Source organism: Coffea arabica, chromosome 8c, assembly GCF_036785885.1.
Source record: "Coffea arabica cultivar ET-39 chromosome 8c, Coffea Arabica ET-39 HiFi, whole genome shotgun sequence".
In the NCBI taxonomy this organism is placed as follows: Eukaryota; Viridiplantae; Streptophyta; class Magnoliopsida; order Gentianales; family Rubiaceae; genus Coffea; species Coffea arabica.
In genome coordinates, this window is record NC_092325.1 from 1,518,679 (window position 1) to 1,543,639 (window position 24,961).

At 35.8% G+C, this 24,961-nt stretch overlaps 1 protein-coding gene across 34 annotated transcripts; it reads right to left on the reverse strand.

Annotated features, from left to right (window-relative positions):
- Positions 1 to 80: 80 nt before the first annotated feature.
- Positions 81 to 24,961, reverse strand: LOC113707052 (SNF2 domain-containing protein CLASSY 3). Of its 34 annotated transcripts, none has more exons than XM_072063149.1 (7): positions 24,864 to 24,961; positions 24,035 to 24,094; positions 17,451 to 17,525; positions 7,294 to 7,390; positions 5,124 to 6,259; positions 3,863 to 4,015; positions 81 to 2,169 (listed from the first exon to the last, which is right to left on the reverse strand). In XM_072063149.1, exons 5-7 carry the CDS (start codon positions 6,252 to 6,254, stop codon positions 319 to 321), a joined length of 3,135 nt encoding a protein of 1,044 aa, XP_071919250.1. In that variant the 5' UTR covers positions 6,255 to 6,259; positions 7,294 to 7,390; positions 17,451 to 17,525; positions 24,035 to 24,094; positions 24,864 to 24,961; the 3' UTR covers positions 81 to 318. The 34 variants fall into 34 exon arrangements, with proteins under 34 accessions (XP_071919250.1, XP_071919251.1, XP_071919268.1 ...); XM_072063150.1 differs by lacking the exon at positions 24,864 to 24,961 and adding an exon at positions 24,701 to 24,792; XM_072063167.1 differs by lacking the exon at positions 24,864 to 24,961 and adding an exon at positions 24,477 to 24,694 and having other exon boundaries at positions 7,294 to 7,343; positions 24,040 to 24,094.

The following is a 24,961-nucleotide window of genomic DNA, read 5'->3' on the forward strand; positions in this document are numbered from 1 at the left end:
AGTACAATTACTTGATCAATCATAGAACAAGTACTTTCTCAGGCAACAAAAGACATGGCTGGAAAAACTACCAAAAACCATTCTGTAAAACAATGCTGATTAAAATACAACAGAAAAACCTTTGATGAAAGTTTAGAAACACATCACTGTGCAACAATTTTAAAACATAGAACAAGTTTCATGTTATTATCAGAGTATACTCAATGACAAAGTGCAGCAAGTTTCAAAAGCTATCAGAAGAAAGGTCCCTGGAGCTCCCAAACAAAAGGCGACAGCATCAACAACTGATGAGAGATGCAGCAGCGAAAGGTCTTTTGGCTAATGCCTGTGCTCAACATAATTGAAGTTTGCAAATACATTTGATTCCTTTGGCTGGTGAATAACATTCTCAAAGATATCATACAGCATTTTGTTGTCAAGCATTCCTTCCAAGATTTTGTCCTCGAAAACAGATGAGATTCTGGACTTGATCCTTTGCCTGTCTCGAGAAGAAAATACCAACTCAGACAAGCGATCTTTGTTAGCCTGTTGAGCATACTTTTCAACCTCCAAGGTCCCAGAGGTTATCAAATGATAAACATAGACAAACTTCTTTTGGCCAAGCCTATATGCTCTGCTTATTGCTTGCCTTTCAACTGCAGGATTCCAAACGACGTCTAACAGAACAACTCTTGAAGCCCCACTAAGATTTATTCCTTCAGAACAAGCTTTTGTGGACGCAAAAAGAACTTTCACCTTACCGGAGGGATCATTCAGAGAACTAATTGATGACTGGCGATTCTTCTCGTCACGTTTTCCATCCATATACAGCACTTCTATGCCTTCCCTCCACTTTAACTGATCGATCAACTGCTGCATTATGAATCTCAAAGGGTGAATAAATTCACTGAAAACTATAACCTTCTCATGCGATGCATCACATAATCGGATGAGCTCAATGGCAAATTTCGTCTTTACTCCAGCATAAGGACCGCATTCAAGTACCCGTAGTCTGTCTTTGTCGCCAGAGAAGCGTTTGCTGAAAGCAGCTAATGAGGGGTGGACAGAAATGAGTGACACCAAATGTACTTGGTCAAACCTGCTCCAATCATCCGATATAAGCTGAATAATGCCCTTCTGCTCATCAGTTGGTCGCAAAATAACAAGTGTGTCCTTCAGACCAGGGAGACTCTCTTCTAGTATAGAACCTTTGTGTACATGTACAAAGGGATCTATCATGGCTTTAAGCTCCTCTACTGCGTTGCCAGAGTTCTTATCAATGGCATTGGTCAAGGAAACCCATCTCTCTTTCTCCACATTGCTCTTCCGCTGCCATCTTCTGCTGCGACTCTCAGAGTTCATTGAACCAGAAAGCTTTGGGTTTACCAGGCAAAGAGTATTATACAACTCCTCGAAGTTATTCTGAAAAGGAGTTCCAGAGAGGATTATCTTTCTTTTTGTCTTAACTCCTGTCAAAACCTTCCAGACAAGACTCTGTTGATTGCGAGGCGTGTGCCCTTCGTCAAGAACCACAAGACCAGGAAGTTGAAGAAAGATTTCCTTAAGTTTTTCATCGCTTCCTTTTCCCTTCTGTCCACTAGCAATCTGCTCAAATAACTTGTAGCTGATTCCTAGAACACTTTTCTCCTTTGTCCACGAGTACAGCTTTGTCATTCGGCTTCCTACTCTCCGAAGAAATTCTGCATCAGTTTTGAGTTCGTTTCCTGACAAATCCTTGCTATTAAAGTTATGAAAAGGAATTCTATATCCCCATTTTCGGAACTCATTATCCCAGGTGAGCAGCATGCTTGTAGGAGCTATAATCACGGGTCGGCACATTGGATACATTTTCAACAGAGACAGAATAAAAACAATTGTCAAGCAGGTCTTCCCGGTGCCAGGGGCATGTGATATTATGGCTCCTCTTCCATCATCAGAAAGTTCAGTTTTCAGCTTCTCGATGCAGGTTTCTCCTACTATGTTTTTCCACAAGAAGACAAATCCATCCAGCTGATGACTATACATTGACATCCTAATGTGATCTGGAATAAGATCCAGTACAGAGCCTTCAGCATCAACGGAGGTGTAATAGTTTCCAGAGCCTGGGTCATCAAGATGAAGCTCATGAATACCAAAGCATTCACCTCTGCGAAGGTCAACCCAATCCCGTCTTCGTGGAGTCTCCTTTTTCTGCAGGCAATAGCAATTTAGATAAAATTTAAAAAATAACTGGGAATGCAAGTAACAACATGAAGTTCTGGTAATTTCGTAAAGTCCCATTTCGCTACACAACTCAGCCCAGATTATTCAGCTCTTTGCTAGTAAAAATGATGCTAAGGTGGCCACCACCATTAAGTATGGTGCTTGTTTTTGGTTCTCCGATAGGAAATTAAGAGGTGCTGCTGCTTTAAAACGTGATACTCCTTATTTTCTGCCTATTGTAGATTTTGACAATTAGGTAGATCCGACACCTGATTCTTCAGGATTCTACACTACCAGATCAACCATGAAAAAGTTCAATCTCAGTCTAATAGTTATCAAGGTATATAGTTGTCGGTGGAAAGAAATATATGCTTAAACATTCCTGTCTCTCAAGGTTGACATGATGGTTCAAAGTCTCGGCCGAGTCGTCATCAGAACGGACATCTCCGATACGATACCGAGATGAAATGATTCCAAGATACTTGATTCGTCAAGAACTCGGCCAAAAAATTTCCAATACCGATAGTTTAGGCCAATTCAGCCCGAGTCATCCCGAATCAACTCGCAAATTTACATTTTACAGATTTTCTTTTGCTAATTTTTTATTTTTTTTGTTGAGCATATTTTTGAATATTATTCATAGTTTTTAAAATATTAAATATTTCAAAATTTGCGTCTCATCGACACAGTGATCGATATGCCGAGACCGATGTGAAACGGTTTGGACCACGATTGCGACTGTGAACCATGCATGTGAGTGGACATTAATTACTAAAGATAGGCTACTGTTTCGGGGTATGCCTGTAGAACATGGTTGTGGTCCTATGAATCTCTGAGCATACACTCTTGTCCGTACCCTCTAAGAACTATGATTCAAAGTCTCAGTCACGGTCCGGACCGTTTCACATCGATCTCGGCGAGATGTAAAATTTGAAATATTTAATATTCTAAAAATTGTGAATAATATTTAAAAATATGCTAAACAAAAATAATAAAAAAAAAAGCAAAAGAAAATATGTAAAATATAAATTTACAATTTGACTCGGAATGACTCAGACCGATTCGGCTGAGACTGTCTGTATCGGAGATTTCTCAGCCGATTTCTCGCCGATGATGATTCAGCCTAGTCGTCTCGGTCTCGGCTGAGACTTTGAATCATGCTAAGAACTAGCTAGATATACAATTGCTAAGAGTTGGTCCATTGAATTGTTATAGGTTGAACAACACTGTGCTAGAAATTCATTTGATAGAAATGTGTGGAGGGTGAGATTTGTTGTTGCAATTTATCCAAAAGTCTGTTGTATCCAGCTTACTATGTTTGCAAGCAAATTTTGCAGGACCTTTGTGGTTTGGTTAGTGGTTGGCTAGGTTTTTCAGTCTAGTGAAAATTTTAGCCTGTGCCTAGACTTGGGCATTTCTCCTAAAGTTTTAGAGTGAGTTCTAGAATAGCCTAGTGTCTGTTATGCACTTAGAACAGAAATTCTTATTTCTCTATCTTTGTCAGGGTGTTCCCCCATCTTACATGCTTACGCTTCTGTTTTGAGCCAATAAAGCAAGGAGCTTAGCGAAAAAAAAATATATAGGAATATGAAGTTCATTCATTTAAGTTCATCTATAAGGAGCATAAAGGAAGGGAATTCAAGTCAGAATATAAATGCAAATGACAAGTTGGAATACATACCAGTGTAGGAAATATGTCCTTCATCTCCTTATGCACAATTTGACAACATCTGCATACGATTCCAATTGGTTCTTCAAGAATCAGTTGATGTTTCCCTGAGAGACATAATTCTGCTTGGCACTTGGCCGTTGCAGTGACATGATGAGTGCCATCCTGATGATCAACAACACAAGAACACAAAATCTTCTCACATGAGTTTCAATTTGGAGAATCGGATAATTAAAAAGAGTAAAACATGCATGATAAGAAGAAAACTCGATCAATGTTCTTGTGCTAGGAATGAAACCCAGAAATTTAAAATCCAAAAGGTGTGGAAACTAAATCATCATTGGAAATTGACAGCGAAGCCAGCAAAAAATATCAAGAACATTATTTGGACGATGCAAATCTAAGACAAATGGTAAATTTCACCAGAAGGGTGAAAAACTTGGGAGGTTTCTTATGACACAAATAGCACACAGAAAATACTTTTATGTCTTTCTGTCTAATGACTGAGATCTCGCAAAGAACTAGATGGGAGTATCTGTATGTGATTGTGAATACAATTATGAAATTTTTAGAACAAATTTACGTAATACAACGACGACGAAAAACAAATCAAACAATCCAAAATATTGTACAGTTTGGAAATTGAAAACATGTCTTACAATCCAAATATTGTAAAGTTATTGTACAAGAGCGGAGAAAATTGCCTACTTCCACATAATCCAAATTTTCATGCATGGACAAGTTAACATATCAGAGTAAAACTAGTATTTTAAATTTCATTAACTCTTTTTTCTTGCAGCAGAACTGAAACCATACAGTCAACAAAACTATAACAATTTGAAAATAACCATATATGATCTTGTTAACCATAGATTATTAGATAATAACTGAGAAAGAAACAAATATTAGATGACCAACATGAGATGATACCTACTGCATGTTTCCAAAGCATTTCAAAGTTCTAAGGCATCAACTTCACTATTCCGGGGAAGAAGTCAAAACGTTAGCAGATTGACTAAAATCTCCAAACTTAGCCGACAGACAAATAATGGATCTAACAAAAGGAATACGGCAGCAGCATAATAATGAGCTATCTTTCTAAACATTACCAGCAGTAACGTATTGAAGAAACAATTTTTGTTTCTCTAGGATTAGTTAAACTGTTCAACCTGTCATGGAAACTATGTAGATACTTATGTAACTCCAAATCCAGAAATCACAATGTAGTAATCAGAGAATGTCATATCTCTCATAATTAACAAAGCACCATTACCTTGGAATTGGATGATTCGGTAAAGTCAGAATCTGGTAATGTAAGGCATATTTCCATCTCAGTAAAAAGATTATCAATTTCTTTTTGCCAGTCTTCTTTCTCCGGTGGGGTTAGATCTTCGTCATCAAATCTGAATTTTAATAGCAGTGTATTAGTAGGACCATTGTCTTCAAAAGAAAATGGATTTTCCTTTGTCTGCTTATCATCCTTCAGCATGGACCCCAGAAGAATATTCATGTAATCCACGTCTCTTTCTCTTCTCTTAGAGGGTTTAGGTATTCTACTGCCTTCCTTTTTCTTCTTTGGCACCTGATCTGATGAATCATAACTTTCACTCTCAGAAACATGAAGGCAGCGCTTTCTTGATGTTCCGAGTCTTGGTTCCTGTTTTCTGGACTTTGGACTTGGTAGTTGAATGAAGCCATCATCTTTTCCTATCCCTCCTTCAAGGTTATCCTCACTACAATAACCCCAATGGTTTGTATGATCAGAATCATCAGTATCCTCTTCAGGGGTAGAGGATTGTGAGTCGAGAGCATCAAGATTCTTAATTAGAAGACCTTTTCCCTCCTGAGCTCGATTCCCTAAAGGTTCACTCTCCATGGTCATCCTTTCATCTGTCGCATTTCCATCACTTCTACCCCTCTTTCTTCTAGATGGAAAATGCTTCCTACCCTTGACATAATTACATCTCAAGTTTCGGGGGATATCTTCTTCAGTCATAAGCACGACATCGCTTCCACTTCCACCATCATTATTCTTTCCCTTGTAAACAGTGTCTCTCCTCCTCCTCCTCCTCCTCCTCATCCTATCTAATTCCTTCAATTTCACTTCTTCCACCACTTTCTCTTCCCCCAAAATCCTAACATCACTTCCACTGCTCTTATCATCATAAAAAATCTTTTTAGCAGTTCCTTTCCTTTTTCTATTGAACAGCTTCCGGTGTACATTTTCTCCCTCTTGCTCTTCATCACCGCTACTGCTGCTAATTATAATCATTTCTTCATCCCTCTTTTTCCCTTCAGTAGCGTTCATTTCTTGAGAACCATGGGCTCCCTTCCCTTTCTTCTCCAACTTGTGCTTTATTTGAGCTTTTGTCCTCTTCACTACAGTGCTTCTCTTTTCTTCCATATTACCTGAAAATAAAGAAAGCAAAGATTATAAACCCAAATAGCAATACATAGAAAACCAGAAACTACCATTGCTTGGTAAAAGCGACAATGATCAGGCAAACCAATGATAGACCTACAGACCTCCTAGAAAAAGAAACAAATTATGCAGAAGCTTAACTATAGCTGCACTATAAACTTCAACTCTAGCTAAATAGTCCTTACCATCAGGGTCTAGGAACACTATTCTAAAAGGTGCAGGGGACAAGTCATCTGCACAAACAACAAAAATAAGAGAAATTCTTTGCGTTCTAACTCAGCAAACCTCATCCTAACTCCAGCTTATACTAGAAAACTTTGATTGTCAACCATGAAACCAAAATTTTCACTCAACAAAGTATTGAATTCCATACAAACACACAGTTATACACAGTAACAATACTTTAAAGATCAAAAATACTATTTTGGAGAAAAGAAAAACAAAGCTTTAATGCCTCCTTATATTAAAGGAGGTTGTCCACTTTTAATGATCCTCTTCATAAACTTACCATTACACATATAAATAATTGTTTAGTTCAATCATCTACTAGCTAAAAAATCTTAGACCAGATTTGCCAACAGATAAAGATAAAAGATAAAAATATCTTAGACCCAAAGGAGAAACATGCTCTCAAAATTCGATACAGCTTCCTAGTGACTTGTGCATCATGGAAGTAAATATTGTGAAAATCGATCTTTTCTGGGGAATTAATTGTCTTTTTCAGAACCAGAGTACTTCACAAGCAAGCATTTGACCTGAAAGCGAAAACCCATGACAAAAATGTTAACCAAGATCTACTTTGTTCTTTTCTATGATAGCCCATTGATATTGATAAGATCAATCTACTTGCCCTGATGACTTTCCATTGCAGATGAAGCCAATAACAAACTAGCATTTGGAAGCAATACATGGCCCTTTTGCATTTACTAGCTCAATAATCTTAGACCAGATTTCTCAAGAAATAAAAATGAAAAATGACAAACATATCCTACATATCCTACACTACTGAGTATTGACGTACCTTATTTCTGATATGACGTGAAAAAGGCCTGAACACAAGCTTTCTGAGCACTGGAAAATTAAGCACGTCTTCCAAGTTAGCCAAGTAGTTAAAGTATCTGCCCCAAGAGCCAAGAAAACATTCAGCAACTTTAAATGCGTGTCTTTTAAACCACAAAGTATTCAAAATAAATTGTGTAACAAATTGTTTATTGTTTTAATAACAAAATAAAAGGTTCACTGCCACTAATGCAGAAGCTTTCTGAGATCACATGGAAGTAGACTAGCTATGCATTTAATCCTCTATAGATTTAGGAATCAAAACAACCAAAACCAAGGAAATCTTTCTCAAAGAATATAGAAAAAACAGTACTATAGAAACCAAGACAATAGTAAACAAAAATCCCAGAAAATCATCTGGTAAATAATGGCAATATAAATGCAAAATAGGACAGAACATAGAAAAATCTCTTGATTCGAAAAAATGACATGCTTATAAAAGTACACACCATAAAGGGTATCTGACATGGAGATAATATCCCTTATTTCTGACGAGCAACATACATATTTGTGGAAACAAGTACCAAAAGTATAATTTTCTCAACCTATTAGTACTGTACATACACAATTGTAAGCAGAACAAGTTGAAAGCAACTTTCTACAGATATGATCCAGCATTATGATGAAAAACTTGTGTTCCACCTTAATAATAGTTTTAAAAAAAAGTCTACAGCTGTCCATGTCAAAACATTGTTCAATGTCTCCATAGAGTAGCCTTCAAACAAAAGCACTAATTGTAATAAATTTCTTAAAACCCAAACTTTCCAAGAGATTCGAAAAGTCCCCTTGTGAAACAAATAAATGGTATGGAATGAATTCTGTTTGGTCATCATCTTTGGCCTTGCTTACATAATGCTGCTTGGTGCTAGAAACCTTCTATCTACCATGTTGTCATTGTCTCCTTTCCTCGTTTCCTAAATTTCTTTTCCATTCATAAACATTGATCTTCATCACAAAGTCCAAATTTTATCATACGATTTGAGATTCTTCAATCTTTCATAGTTGACTATCTTGTTCTAAACTTGTCCTAGTAGTACTATTCATGGTGAATTCTTGTTTCCTTTATATGTAGTTTCTCTTAAGAGTTCTCTTCTTTTATTTGTTTTCCTCTTTCTTGTTTCTTTCCTGCTTAACTTTATTCACTTCAATATTGTTGAAGTGGAATTTTGGAGGGAAAGGATTTGATTTTCATCCGTATTGTTCAAATTTGGAGCTACCTATATTGCATTTGTAGATGATTTGTTTCTAATATCAGTAGTTATTGAGCATTCTTTTTGTTTGGTCAGAGACACGGTTGCTGAATTTGGAAGTTTATCTGGTTTGAAGCCTAATCTTCATAAGAGTAGTGTGTACGTAGCTGGTGAGAGTGATGAAGTGGGACAACAATTGTGCAACATATTAGAGATGCCAAAGGGTGAACTAGTAGTTAAATACTTAGGTTTGCCTCTTATTTCAACAAAACTCAGCTACAAGGACTACCAACCTGTTTCTATGAAGATGCAGCAGAGGGTACAAAGTTGGGCAGCAAAAAGCTTACCTATGGAGGTCGGTTGCAGCTTTTCTTATCTATCCTTAGTGGTATCTACCTCCGTTGGACTGGTGTTTTTACACTAGCCAAACCAGTACTTAAAAAGATTGATAACATGTTATCCTCATTTCTATGGTCTGGTGAAATTAAATCACATTATGTAGTAAAAGTAAAATGGGAAGATGTCTATAAACCAAAGAAGAATAGTGGACTAGGACTGCAGAACATAGCCAACTGGAATAGGTGTCTAATCCTTAAGTTCATTTGGAATCTATGTCAGAAAAATGATACTTTATGGGTTAGATGGATACACTTTGTGATACTGAAAGGACATTGTCTTTGGGAAGTAAATTCCTGTTGATTATTCATGGTATTGGAGAAAGTTGTTACAACGTAGGCATCTTGCTCAGCCATGGATTAAAATTGACATTGGTAATGGTAAGAGCACTTTTTCTTGTTTTGATAATTGGCATGCACTTGGGCTTTTATATTTAAGATATCCTGAATCTTTATATAAAAATTTAGGATTATCTGTTAACTCTAAGATAAGTGATCCAGTGAATGATAGAACGCGGTCCTAGCCCAAAGAAAGGAGCTTTAATGCAATTCTATGTTGCAGCAAATGCATGGAAAAGATCATGTGAAGTGGATTGTATGTGGTTTAGGTTTTTTCTGTTAAATCTGCTTTGAAGAAACTTTATCAGGCAGATAGAAAAGTGAAGTGGCATTCTTTAGTTTAAGGAAAAGTTTTTGTTCCCAACTATGCATTTATACTGTGGTTGATTTTAAAGCAAAAGTTGATGACTAAAGATAGACTTACCATGTGAGGTGTGACTGATATACTACATAGATGTGTGTTATGCGATCAAGACACTAAATATGTTAAACATCTATTTTTCAAGTGTTCCTTCTCCAGGTGTATATGGGATAAAGTGCAAAGATTGTGCTTACTATATATGGGGTGCTTACCTTGGGAACAGGAAATGGATTGGTGGTGTCACCATGGTGGTTCAAACTCCTTTGTTACTAAGATTAGAAGATTATCTCTTACTATCACTGTATAGTACGTATCTTTGGCAGGAGAGGAATAGAAGGATTTTACAACATGTTGCTACAAGTACTGGACAACTTCTTACAGCTATCACTAAAGTTGTCCAAATTGTGGTTGTTTCATGGCCTAAAGCTCCTCGGATTCAAGAGAATTAGCAGTTGATGATCGATTGGGAATTGTCGATAGAGTGTGTGATGTAATAGTTGCAGTAGTAGCTATAGATAGACAAACTTGTGTATAGTGGCGATCACTGAATATCTCAGATGTAGTAGGAGTTCTTTTCTTCGTTGCACAGCTAAATTGCATATCAATAAAATAGTTCATTTTTGCCTAAAAATAAATTTATACACTTCCATCCCCATCAAAGTACCCTTATTCTCTCTCTCTCTTTAACTCTGTCCACACCGAAAGCACACAAAATACCTAAACATATAACACGACTTTTTAATCCGTGAAGCATTGAATTTCACACAGGAATAGAACTTTAACAAAAAAAAAACATTATTTTGACAAAAAAAAGGACAAAGCTTTAATGTGGCCCTCAACTAGATGAAACTATTTCAATCATCCTCTAGCACAACAATTTTAGACTAGATTTTTCAACAATAAAGATAAAAGAATATAAAGTCAAATCCTACACTAGTTTCAAGTCCACAGACTACAATGACCACTTATTATTGCAGATTGCAGAATGTTGTGTGTATATTTTGTGTATATATTTGGGCTGTAATTGTGTGAAGATAGGAGTTATTTTTTATAGTTATTCTCTAGTAATTGTTTTTGGTAGTTGAGAAAGAGTAGGGATTGATTACTTTTTAGTAGTTGCAGTAGATTAGGGATCAATTTCCTTTTTCGGTTTCCTTTTGATTGTATATATTTTGGACCTAAGGGTCATGAATAGACAGAAAACATTTCTCAAAAGATTCCCTTTCATGGTATCAGAGCCATGGATGACGATATGAAGAAGAAGAATGTTGAAGGAAGAAAACTTGTCTCACTATACATCTTGACCTCGAACGACAATCTTGGAAATATTATCACCCAAGTACAATTGAAAGGGGACAACTACGATGAATGGGTTTGAGCGATGCGAACCGCGTTGAGAGCCAAGAAGAAGTGTGGCTTTATTGATGGAACGGTGAAACAACCTAATGATGATTCTCCCGATCTGGAGGATTGGTGGACTGTGAATTCAATGGTGGGATCATGGATTCTCAATAAAATAGAACCAACTATACGATCTACCATAACTTATATAGAGATCGCAAAGGATTTGTGGGAAGATATCCAAGAGAGGTTTTCTATTGCTAACGGGCCTCGAGTTCAACAGATCAAAGGGGAACTTGCGGAGTGGAAATAGCGACGACTTCCAATTGTGACCTATTATGGAAGGTTGAAGCACTTATGGAAAGAACTTGCAAACTATGATCAGATTCCAACATGTTAATGTGGAAAATGCATGTGCAATCTCTCAGTCTAATTTGACAAGAAGCGCGAGGAAGAAAAACTCCATCAATTCTTGATGGGTTTGGACGACACGATGTATGAAACGATCTGTTCCAACATTCTAAGCACTGAACCGCTACCTAGCATCAGCAAGGCATACTTGTTGATATGTCACGAGGAACGTGTCCGAAACATGTCAAAAGAAAAGGAAGGATGTGGGGAGCCCATCAGCTTTACCGTTCATGCCAACACAGGAGGCAGGAGACTTGGAACTAGGACAAAGGATAAGCCTGCATTATACTCATACTGCAATCGTGGTGGACATGATGCTAAAAACTGTTTTCAACTTATCGGATATCCTAATTGGTGGGGCCCAAGGGGATTGGATGCGGGTCAGGACGTGGACGCGGGAACCAGAATTCAGGACGGGGACATGGAAGTGCACCTAGAGCTAACTCTACTCAGACGGTTAGTCAATCCTCCTTGTCGGCAAAAGTTACAGAAGGGGAACATGCGGTGCATAGATTGATAAGCAGCGAACAGTGGGCAGCCTTTCTAAGTTTGTTGAATCCTTGCAAATCGGGTACCAGTGAGAAATTGTCTTGTAAGAATTGTTTGAACTGGATAATTGATTCAGGCACCTCTCACCATATGACGGAAAATTTAGCATGTATGACTGATTTGAAAGAATTATTAGGATGTGTAGTGAAGTTGCCAGATGGCAACCAGATAATAGCCTTAAAAAGATGGTCGGTTCGTTTGGATGAACATATAAAGCCAAAAAATGTGCTTTACGTCCCAAACTTGAATTGCAATTCAATTTCAGTGTCGCAGTTGCTTGATGAATTGAATTGTCTTATCCTGTTCATTAAAAAATTATGTGTTATACAAGACCCTGCTTCGAAGATGGTGATTGGAGAGGGTGAACGATGCAAAGGGCTTTATTACTTCAAGTCTATGGCAGACATTAAGGCGTGTAATACAAATCGTCTAAATACCATTGACCTGTGGCATAGAAGAATGGGACATCCGTCTACGAAACTAGTAGAGTTATTTTTTAATGTTAATTCTGGTGGTAATAGTTTAGTTAAAGAAAAATCTTGTAATATTTGTTTAAGGGCCAAGCAGACTAGAGCAGCATTCTATTCTAGTGAAAATCAAGCAAATAAGATTTTTGAGATGATTCATTGTGATCTATGGGGACCTTATCGAACTCCTGCTTCGTGTAGTGCATCATATTTTTTAACCATTGTTGATGATTTTTCAAGAGCTATGTAGATTTATTTGTTAATGGTTAAATCTGAAGTGGAACACATACTACAAAATTTCTTTGTTATGATCAAACGTCAATACAACAGGGATGTGAAAATTGTTAGAAGTGATAATAACAAGGAATTCACCTGTTTGAATAATTATTTTGCTAAAAATGGGATGATCTATCAGACTTCATGTGTGGGAACACCTCAGCAAAATGGACGTGTTGAGAGGAAACACCATCATATTCTGAATGTAGCTAGAGCACTGTGATCCCAAGCAAATCTTCCCATTAAATTTTGGGAAGAATGTATGCTAACCGCAGGATATTTAATAAATCGGACTCCATCCAAACTCTTGGGGAATAAAATGTCTTACGAATGTTTGTTCGGCAAACCACCCAGTTACAAGTATATTCGAATTTTTGGGTGTCTGTGCCATGCTCGAGACTTGAATCGAGACAAGGATAAATTTGTGAACAAGAGTCAGCGTTGTTTGTTTGTGGGATATCCTTTTGGTAAGAAGGGATGGAGATTGTATGATCTTGATACTGGTGAATACTTTGTTTCGCGTGATGTGGTTTTTTCAGAGAATGAGTTTCCATATGATGGTGCACCAGATGCACCGCGAGGTGTTCCGAGGCTAAATTTTTTTGAAGCCTTTGATCGCACTAAAAAGGAAGTAGTTGATGAAAGGGAAGACATTCTAATAGTTGATATTCCAAGTGAAGTATCAGAAATCACAAATCGGGTCACAGTGAAGAGAATAACGAAAAAAGGGAGCACCACAAGTGAAGAGATTGGGACGGTTGATGAACAACTTGGGCGACATCATCGAATAAAGCGCTCATCTAGTTGTTTGATAAATTATGTGACATATACAGTTAGATGCGTAAGCCCTTTTGCATGCTCACCCAAATCAATTCCATCCCCAAGTACTCATTATCCTGTAGTGCATTATGTGAATTGTGATTAATCTATGTGTCACTGATCTTTCTTAGCAGCGGTAACAACTGGTAGAGGGCCAACTTTCTATGGTGAAACAGTGAAGGACTCTCGATGGAGATAAGTTATGGCAAGTGAAATTAAGGCGCTTGAAAAAAATGGGACATGGACGGTGGAAAATCTACCATCGAGGAAGAAAGCGATCGGTAGCAAATGGGTATATAAAATCAAGTATAATTCTGATGGAACAATCGAGCGGTATAAGGCACGTTTGGTGATTCTTGGCGACAATCAGGTCGAGTGGATTGACTACAATGAGACGTTCGCTCCTGTCGCAAAAATAGTAACAGTTCAAACTTTCTTGTCTGTGATAGCAGTGAAGGACTGGGAACTCCACCAAATGGACGTTCACAATGCATTTTTACATGGAGACTTAGTAGAGGAAGTTATATGAAGATGCCTCCTAGTTTTACAACTCCCCAGCCAGGAAACGTATGTCGATTGCGAAAGTCTCTTTACGGGTTGCGACAAGCTCCAAGGTGTTGGTTCGCTAAACTCACTAATACCTTGCAGCGGTATGGCTTTACTCAATTTTATTCTGATTATTCATTGTTTACTCTGAATCAAAACAACATACAAATATGTATCCTGGTGTATGTTAATGATTTTGCAATTGGGGGAAATAATGGTGTTGCAATTCAGAAATTCAAGAAATATTTATGTCAGTGCTTTCATATGAAAGATTTGGGAGTATTGAAATATTTCTTGGATATGGAAGTTGCCAGAAATAAGAATGACATTTTTCTTTGTCAACGTAAGTATGCGTTGGATCTTATTACTTAAGCTGGGTTATTGGGTTCCAAACCAATTGATTTTTCGATGGAGTAGAATCATCGCTTGGTAATGGCAGAGAGTATGCTATTGACAGGCCCAGAAAAATATAGACGTTTGGTCGGACGATTGATCTATTTGACACTTACGCGACCTAAGTTATCCTATGATGTGCATGTTCTTGCGCAGTTTATGGAAAAGCCAAAAGAAGAACATTGGAAAGTGGCTTTGCGCATGGTTCGTTACTTGAAAGGTAGACCTGGGCAAAGTATATTTCTCCAATCGAATTGCAACCTGCAGTTGCGCGCATACTGTAATTCTGATTAGGCAAGTTATCCATTAACTCGTCGTTCACCCACTGGATATTTTGTTTTGTTGGGAAACTCACCTATTTCCTGAAAAACTAAGAAGCAACATACCGTGTCTAGATCATTTGCTGAAACGGAATATCGATCTATGGCTACCACGATTTGTAAACTAAAATGGTTGAAAGGGTTGCTGGCTTCTCTAGGGGTAATGCATTCTGGACCTATGAAACTTTATTGTGACAGCTAAGCTGCCATGCATATTGCAGCAAATCCAGTATTTCATGAACAACCAAAGCATATGGAAGTTGACAGTCATTTTGTGCGCAGCAAAATTCAAAATGGAAATGTAGAAACTGCATATGTGCACAGTTCAGAGCAATTAGCCGACATTTTCACCAAGGCGCTTGGAAAACAACAGTTCGAGTTTCTTCTTTGCAAGTTGGGCGTTCGAGATCTCCACGCACTAACTTGAGGGGAGTATTGCAAATTACAGAATGTTGTGTGTATATATTTGGGTTGTAATTGCGTGAAGATAGGAGTTATTTTTGGTAGTTATTCTCTAATAATTGTTTTTGGTAGTTGAGGAAGAGTAGGGATTGATTACTTTTTGGTAGTTGCAGTAGATTAGGGATCAATTTCCTTTTCCAGTTTCCTTTTGATTGTATATATTCTGGGCCTGAGGGTCATGAATAGACAGAAGATCTGTGTTTTTAAACTCAGAACGGACTGACCGGTCTGATCGATCGAACCGGGAACTAGCCAAGTGTCCGATCCGAATTACTCTAAAAAATCGGATGTAATAAAACTCGGTCAACCCCAGTCAAAAATCGGGTTTGACCGGCAAACCGGATGAACCGGTTTGATATCAAAGAGTTTGATTGCTCTAAATGATTTCATTCCAAGTCAAACTTCAGTCTGACAATGAATCCATAATGTAGGTGTTGGACATAAGTCCTATTCATGTGAAAGCTCTCTGTCGACGTGGAATGACCTACATAACAGCTGGAGATTTTGAGGACGCAAGAAATTATTTTAATGAGGTAATCCCGTCATTTATTTATATTGTTATCGCCTCGCGTCTGAAAAAAAAAAAACATGAAACCCGACCACGGCACCAACTCCCCTTGTTTTGACTGCACCTAGGCCACGAATATTTGTACCATGGCAGCCTTCTTAATTGAAGCAGATACCTAACATGGCATGCGCAGCAGAGTTGGAGACCTCAACCTCAGTTCTGTAGCCCAATTTTTTTTTGAAAGGTCAAACATTTTCAATATTATATTTTGGCCCCTATGTTGTTAAAAATTATTAATATATTTTATACTTTATAAATGTTGTCCTAAAGTTTGGTGTTATTTTTCAATCAAATTCATAATTTTAATTCTAAACTTGTTAATGTTCATTGAATAATATAAATTGATATTTGATCATTCTAATTTCTTTGTATTTTCTTGTTAAATACATTTGAAATATCAAATATAAATGAATATACATTTATTAATATCAACATGTTCTTAAGTATTTTACATACAATATTTTAATTTTTAAATAACTTTTATTTATGATATCATCCGATTCAACCTCGATCGAACCCGGTCGAACCCATTGACTCCTGACCCCTGAACTTAACCGAGTCGATGCCCGGTCCAAGTCTGAAAACATAGCAGAAAACCTTTCCCAAAAGATTCCTTTTCACTTATACTGATGCTAGACCAGGAGACCACTCCACAAAAAGAACAAATCATGCAGAACCTCCACACAAACAACAAAAATAAAAGAATTCCTTGCCTTAGTTTTAACTCAGTAGCCTCGTATTAACTTCTGCTTATGGCAAAATATTTAATTATTAACCATGATACCAAAATTTTCAATCCAGAAAACATTGAAGTCTACGCATGCACACATAGAATAACAATGCAATAAAGAACAAAGATACAATGCTGAAAGAAAAAAATGCTTAATGCAACCCTAGACTAAAGGAGATTGTTTACTTTTAATGATCCTCTTCAAATAGTAACAGTTACCCTCACACCCATAAATAATTGGTTAGTTCAATCATTTACTAGCTCGACAATCTTAGACTAGATTCTAACAAATAAAGTTTTTAATAAAAAAAATTCATATCCTACACTATTTTCATCTTCGAATAGCAAGCATAAATAACCACTAACAACCTTTCCTTCGTAAAAAGAGATAGCGATTATCTAATCCAAGAATAGACCTACAGACCACAGTCCATGAAAAAAAAATCATTTAGAATCTTTGTTATAATTGCATTATAAACTTCATTTCTATCTACATAGCCTTTACTATCATGTTCTAATAACACTATTGTACAAAGTGCAAAGATAAATCATTTGCACAAATAATAAAATAGAACCAATTCTAAGCATTAGTTCCAACTCAATAAACCTCGTACTAACTCCAGCATATACTAGAAAATGCTAATATCAACCATGAACCCAAATTTTTAGTTCACAAGAATTATATACCACACAAACAACTGGAGACAGCAAAATACTTCAAAGAACAAATATATATTTGACCAAACATTGCCTTATTGCAGTCATAAGTAAAGAAGATTGTCCAACTTTAATGATCCTTCTTTATACAATTATAACCATAAAAACTAGTCAGTTCAATCATCTACAAGCTCAGCAATCCTAGACCAAATTTCTATAAGTAAAGATACAAACCGAAAATTTAGTCATAAACTAGTGATCTTTACTGACCAACAATAACAAGAGTATTATGTACCTTACGAGGCGAGAAAGAAACAAGTTTTGAGAATTGCTAATACCAATTTTGTCTATACAGGAAAATTAAAGGTACCTGCCCAAAGGACCAAAAGAACATTTAGCAACTTTTAAAGCATGTCATTTAAACCACAAAATTATTCAAAACACACTACATAGTGTATTCTCCATTAAATGAGAGAAATAAAAGGGTTAATGCATCCAACAAGAGATCTTTCCAAGACCACACAAAATCAAACTAGTTATGCGTTTAGACCTTTGTAGATTTTGCGAATCAAAATCTACCAAAATCAAGCAAAAGTTTTCAAAAGAAGCAAGAAAGTACTCAGGAGAACATGCAACTAAACAAAAAAACATAAAAAACCATCTCACAAATGATGGAGATATAAATGCAAAATAGGAAAGAACTTAAAAAATCTCTTGGTTCAAAAATATATCATGTGCACAAAGGTACACATTAAAAAGGTATGTGATGTGAAGACGTTATCTCACTTCTGAAGAGGCATGTACATGTTTGTGGAAACAAGTACCAATGGCATATATTTTCAGCTTAATACTATCTTAAACCACAAGCACAAGGAGATCAAGTTGAAAGCAAGATTCTGCAGATACAATCAACTTTATGATAAAGAATTTGTCTTCCACTTTTTTAATGAAAACAATCCACAACTGTCCATGTCAAAACATGGTCCAATGTCTCCACAGAGTAGTTTTCATACTAATGAAGTAATTGTACTAAAACTCCTAAAATTTGAACTTTCCAAGAAGCTCAAAATATCCCTCTCTCAACCAAGAAAAAAGGCAAACCAAGAAATGTTATGGAGCAAATTTTCTCTCGTCATCATCTTTGGCTTTGATTACAAAATGTTACATGGTATTGCTAACCATCTATCTACCAGTTTACCTTTGTGTCCATTCCTCATTGGTTCAAAGGCTTTTCCATCCATAAACACTAACTTTATCACACTTTTTTAGATACTTCATAAAATTCAATGTTTTTCAATCTTCCATATTTAATTGCCTCATCTTCACAAATTTTTTACCTTATTTTGGTAGTATTATTCATGCTAAATTATTTTATTTTTTATGTGCATGTTTTCTTTGTATTGGTTCTCTTTTTTTCTGTCTTCTTCTTTCTTGTTGCTTTTCTTGCTTAACTTTATTCACTTCTAGCTCTATCAAAGGTCCCTTGATTCTTTCTCTTCCTCTAGTTCTCCATCCAAATCGAGAGCACGCAAAGCACATACTTATCTGACCAAATTTTTTAGCTCATAAGATATTGAATTCCACATACAATTTTTCACACAGTAACAGCACTTTAAAGAACAAATATATTATTTAGAAAAAAAACTTTAATGTTGCCATAAATTAAAAGAGATTGTCTAGTTTTAGCAATCCATTTCATACCGTTACAGTTAATACCTATATATAATTTGTTAATTCAAATTCTACACTAGTTTCAAATCCAAATAGCAAGCATAAAAAATCACAGACTACCTTTCCCTCACAACCATGTAGAACCCAAGTTTTAGTTGCATTGTACGCTCCAACTCTAGCCTTTAACGTGAGGCTCTATTAACACTATACTAAAACATGTAATGATGAGTCATCTGCACAAAAACAGAAGCAATAGCAATTCCTTGCCGTAATTCTTACTTAGTAGACCTCATCCTAACTCTAGCTTATACTAGAAAATTTAATTGTTAACCGCAAAACCAAACTTTTTAGTTCACAAAACATTAAATTCCACACATACACACAGAGTAATAGTACTTCAAAGAACAAAGATTGTTCTTTAATGTGACCCTATTCTTTAATTAAATTCCCACTATTTTTGTGAGAAGGGGGGAACTTTAATGCGACCCTAAATGAATGGAGATTGTCCACTTTTAATCATCCCTCTTCATACAATTATTATATGTATAAATTGGTTAATTCAATCATCTACTAGTTCAACAATGTTAGACCAGATTTCTCAACAAATAAAGATGAAAAATGAAAATCCTATCCTACACTACCGAGTATTAATGTGCCTTATTTCTAATGAGACGTGAAAGAAGCTTGAACACAAGCTTTCTAAGCATTGAAAAATTAAGCACTGTCCTACAAGTTAACCAAGTAAAAGTAGTTAACATGCTTGTACTAAGAGCCAAGAAAACATTCAGCAACTTTTGATGCGTGTCTTTTAAACCACCAAGCATTCAAAACAGAATGTGTAACAAATTTTTAATCTTTTTAATAACAAAATAAATGGTTCACTGCCTCTAACACAAAAGCTTTCTAAGATCACATGAAAGTAGACTAAACATGCATTTAGTTCTCTGCAGGTGTTAGGAATCAAAACCACCAAAATCAAGACAAACTTTCTCAAAAAAGATAGGGAAAAGGTAGTATAGAAACCAAGACGAAAGTAAACACGAAAATCGAAAAAAAATATTTGGCAAATAATGTTGATATAAATGCAAAATAGAACGTAGAAAAAATCTCTTGATTCTAAGAAATGTCATGTTTATAAAAGTACACACTATAAAGGGTATGTGACGTGGAGATGCTACTCTCTTGTTTCTGATGAGGCACATACATATTTATGGAAACAACTACCAAAAACATGTTCAGCCTAGTAGTACTACATATACACAATTGTGAGCAGAACACATTGAAAGCAACTTTCTATTAGGTATGATCCAACATTATGATAAAGAACTTATGTTCCATTTTAATAAAATTAGTTTAAAAAAAAAAGGAAAATCCAAAACCGTCCATGTCAAAACATGGTTCAATGCCTCCATAGAGTAGCCTTCAAACAAAGGAACTAATTCTTTTAAATTTCCTAAAACCCTAGAATTTTCAAGAGATTCGAAAAGTCCCCCCTCCCCTCCATGAACCAAGCAAAATGGCATGGAACAAATTTTCTTTAATCATTATCTCTGGACTTGCTTACATAATGCTGCTTGGTATTAGAAACCATCTATCTACCAAGTTGCCTTTCTTCTTTCCTTATTTCTCGAATTGCTTTTCCATTCACAAACATTGACCTACATCAAAAAGTCCAAATTTTATAATAAGATTCGAGATTTTTCAATCTTTCACATTTGCCAGCCTCGTTCTAAAAATTGTTTGGCCTCGTCGTAGTAGTACTATTCATGGTGAATTTTTGTTTTCTTTATATATAGCTTTCTCTTAAGGGGTTCTCTTCTTTTCTTTGTTTTCCTCTTTCATTTTTTTTCCTGCTCAACTTTATTCACTTTATTACTAGAGTGGAATATTCGTGAGAGAGGATTTGATTTCATTCGTATTGTTCAAATTTGGAATTATCCGATATTGCATTTGCAGATAATTTGTTAATATCAGCAGCTACTTAGCATTCTTTTTGTTGGTCAAGGACACTATTGCTAAATTTGGAAGTTTATCTTGTTTGAAGCCTAATCTTCATAAGAGTAGCATGTATGTAGCGAGTGTGAGTGATGAAGTAGGACAGTAGCCGTGCAACATATTAGAGACACCAAGGGGTGAACTACCAGTTAAATACTTAGGTTTGTCTCTTATTTCAACAAAACTCAGCTACAATAATTGCCAACATGTTTTTATAAAGATTCAGTAAAGGATATAAAGTTGGGCAACAAAAATGCTTACCTGTGGAGGTCGGTTGCAGCTTATCTTATCTATTCTTAATGGTATCTACCTCTATTGAACTAGATTTTCACATTACCCAAAGCAATACTTAAAAGGATTGACAGCCTGTTATCCTCATTTCCATTGTCTAGTTATACAACAAAAGTAAAGTAAAAAGATGTTTGCAAACCAAAAAAGAGAGGTGGACTTGGAGTGCAGAACATAGCCAACTAGAATAAGTGTCTGTTCCTTAAGCTTGTTCAGAATCTATGTGTAAAAAAAAATCTTTCATGGGTTAGACGAATAAACTCTATGATGCTGAAAGGGAAGTAATGGGAAGTACAAATTCATGCTGATTGTTCATGGTGTTGGAGAAAGTTGTTACACCTTAGGCGCCTTGCACAGCCATGGATTAAAATTGACATTGGTGATAGAAAGAGCACTTGTTTCTAGTTTGATAATTGGCATGCACTTGGGCTTTTACATTTAAGATATCCTGAATATTTATATAAGAATTTAGGACTATCTCTTACCTCTAAGGTAAGTGGTCTGATGAAGGATGGAAAGTGGTCCTAACCCAAAGGAATAAGGTTTAATGCAATAATGCAAGAGTTTCAAGAGTCTACTCCTGATTCTATATTGTAGCAAATGCATAGAGATAATCATGTGAAGTGGATTGCATTTGGTTAATATGTCTTTTCTGTTAAATCTGCTTTGAAGTAGATTGCATCCAACCCCAAATTATATGAGGTTATTTCAATCATCTATTAGCTAACCAATCTTAGACTAAATTTTTCAACAAATAAAAACAAAAGAATAAAAAGTCAAATCCTACACTAGTTTCAAGTTTGGATAGCAAGCATTAAAACCACAGACTACTTAACAATAGCCACTTATACCGATGTTAGATCGGCACCATTCCATAAAAAGAACAAATCATGCAGAACCTCTATACAAACAACAAAAACAAAAGCATTCCTTACCTTAATTCTAACTCAATAAGCCTCGTACTTAACTCCTAACCAACAATAATGAAAGTATTAACCTCCTTATTTGTCACGAGGCCATAAAGAAGCATGTTTTGAGAATCACCAATACAAATTTTCTCTATACAAGAAAATTAAAAGTACCTACCTAGAGGACCGAAAGAACATTTATCAACTTTTAATGCAAGTCATTTAAAACACAAAATTGTTCAAAACAAACTGCATAGCATAGTCTCTATTAAATAAGAGAGAAAAAGGAGTTTAATACATCTAATAAGAGAATCGAGAATCTTTCCAAGATCACTTGAAACAAATTAGTTATGCATTTAATCCTCTATAGATTTTTGGAATCAAAGTCCACCAAAACATAGCAAAAGTTTCCAAAAGAAACAAAAAAAAAAAAGACTACTCAGGAGAACATGCGACTAATCTGACAAATGATGGAGATATAAATGCAAAATAGGAAAGAATTTTGAACAATCTCTTGATTCAAAAATATATTTTCAACCCAATACTACTTTAAACCACAAATGTAAGGTGATCAAGTTGAAAGCAAGTTTCTGCACATATGATTAGTTTTATGATAAAAAAATTTGCCTTCCACTTTTTTAATGACAATAATCCACAACTGTCCATGTCAAAATGTGGTCCAATATCTCCATAGATTAGCCTTTAGACCACGGAATTAATTGGACTAAAACTCCTAAGACTTGAACTTTCCAAGAAACTCGAAAAAGCCTTCTCTGAAGCAAGCAAAAAAGGCAAACTAATAAGTGTCATAGAGCAAATTTTCTCTTGTCATCATCTTTGGCTTTGATTACAATATGTTACATGGTATTGCTAACCATCTATCCACCAGGTTGCCTTTGTGTCCATTCCTTATTGGCTCAAAGGCTTTTCGATTCATAAACATTATCTTTATCATATTTTTTTTAAATGTTTCATAAAATTCAACATTCTTCAATCTTCCACATTTGACTATCTCATTTTCACAAAATTTTTACCTTGTCTTGATAGTATTATTCATGGTGAATGATTGTATTTTTTATGTGCATGTTTTCTCTGAAGGGTTCTTTTTTCTTTCTTCCTCTTTTTTGGTTGCTTATTGTACTTTACTTTATTCACTTCCATCTACATCAAAGTTCCCTGATTATTTCTCTTCCTCTAGGTCTCCATCCAAATCGAGAGCGCACAAAATGCATACTCATCTAACCAAATTTTTTAGCTCACAAGATATTGAATTCCACACACATATTTTTCACACAGTAACAGCACTTTAAAGAACAAGGATATTATTTAGAATAGAAAACTTTAATGCTGCCTTAAATTAAAGGAGAATTGTCTAGTTTAAGTGATCTATTTCATACAGTTACAATTAATACCTATAAATAATTATGTAGTTCAAATTCTACACTAGTTCCAAATCCAAATAGCAAGCATAAAAAACTACAGACTCCCTTTTCCTCGTAGAAGAGACAATGGTCATTTGAACCAAGGATAGAACTGTAGAAAATTCCATCAAAAAGAACAACCATGCAAAACCTAAGTTGTAATTGCATTGTACATTGCAACTTTAACATTTAATTCTATCAACGATGAGTCATGTGCACAAAACGTAGAAATAATAGCAATTCTTTGCCCTAATTCTTACCCAATAAACCTCGTACTAACTCTAGTTTATGCCAGAAAATTTAATTGTTAACCACGAAACCAAACTTGTCAATTCACAAAGCATTAAATTCCACACACATATACATACAGAGTAATAGTACTTAAAAGAACAAAGATACTATTTTTGTGGGGTGGAGAGAGGGAAGGCCATAAATGAAAGAAGATTGTCTATTTTTAATCATCTCTTTTCATACAATTATACTCATATAAATTGGTCAATTCAATCATCTACTAGCTCAACAATTTTAGACCAGATTTCTCAATAAATAAAAATTAAATATAAAACCTCAAATTCTATGATTGTGAGTTGACGCACCTTACATGAGCAAGTGCAAGACAAGTTTTTCCCGTCCAACAAGTTCTAAGTCTCAACGATCTGAAAATGAAGGGGCTAAATAAACACACCCAAAAAACCACTGGCAAATAATAGAGATAAACGTGCAGAAAAAGACAAAACGTAGAAAAAAAAAATCTTGGTCCAAAAAAGCCCATATATAGAAAAGTTACACAAAAAAGGATACGTGATATGATTAAGTGTCGTTACTTACGAGGCACCTACATGATGTGTTTAGATATCGTTAATCACGAGGCATCTAGAACATATATAAACAAGTACCAAAAGTGTGATGAAGTTGAAAATAAGTTCATGCAGATATGATCCAACTCTAAGATAGTTGCCCTTAACAAGAAAGATGAATAGTTCTTGAATTCTCAATCGAGTACTAAAAAACAAAATTTAATGGAAGAAATCAACTCACAAATTGAGAGGGGGTTTTCGTAGGTAATATCGTATAGCTCAATGATAAGAAACAAATAGGTTTTAGTTGAATAGGGGAACTATTTATTCTTCAAGTGCAGAAAGAAGTTAATGCACAAGTATGATGTTATAGTTTGATTATAAAAAACATGAATTTTGGTTGAATGGGAGAACTGCATAATTTTTAAGTGCAAAAGAAAGGAGTTAATGCGAGAAGATGACAACATTGGTCTTAGGATAGTTAGACGACAGTAGATGAGACGAGGATGAATGATATCAGACGAGACAAATTCATTAACAGCTGAGAAAGTAAGTCCAAAAAGTCTAAAAGGTACTTAGAAAAAAGTGGGGCATTAAGGAGGGAACAATTGGAGATAGGGATGGGTACCCTGTGGGGGGTTAATGGGGTGGGGAGTAAAATGCTCCCCCCGTGACAAAACAGGGCGGGGGATGGGGAACTATGCCCTCGCCCCATCTCCCGTCCCA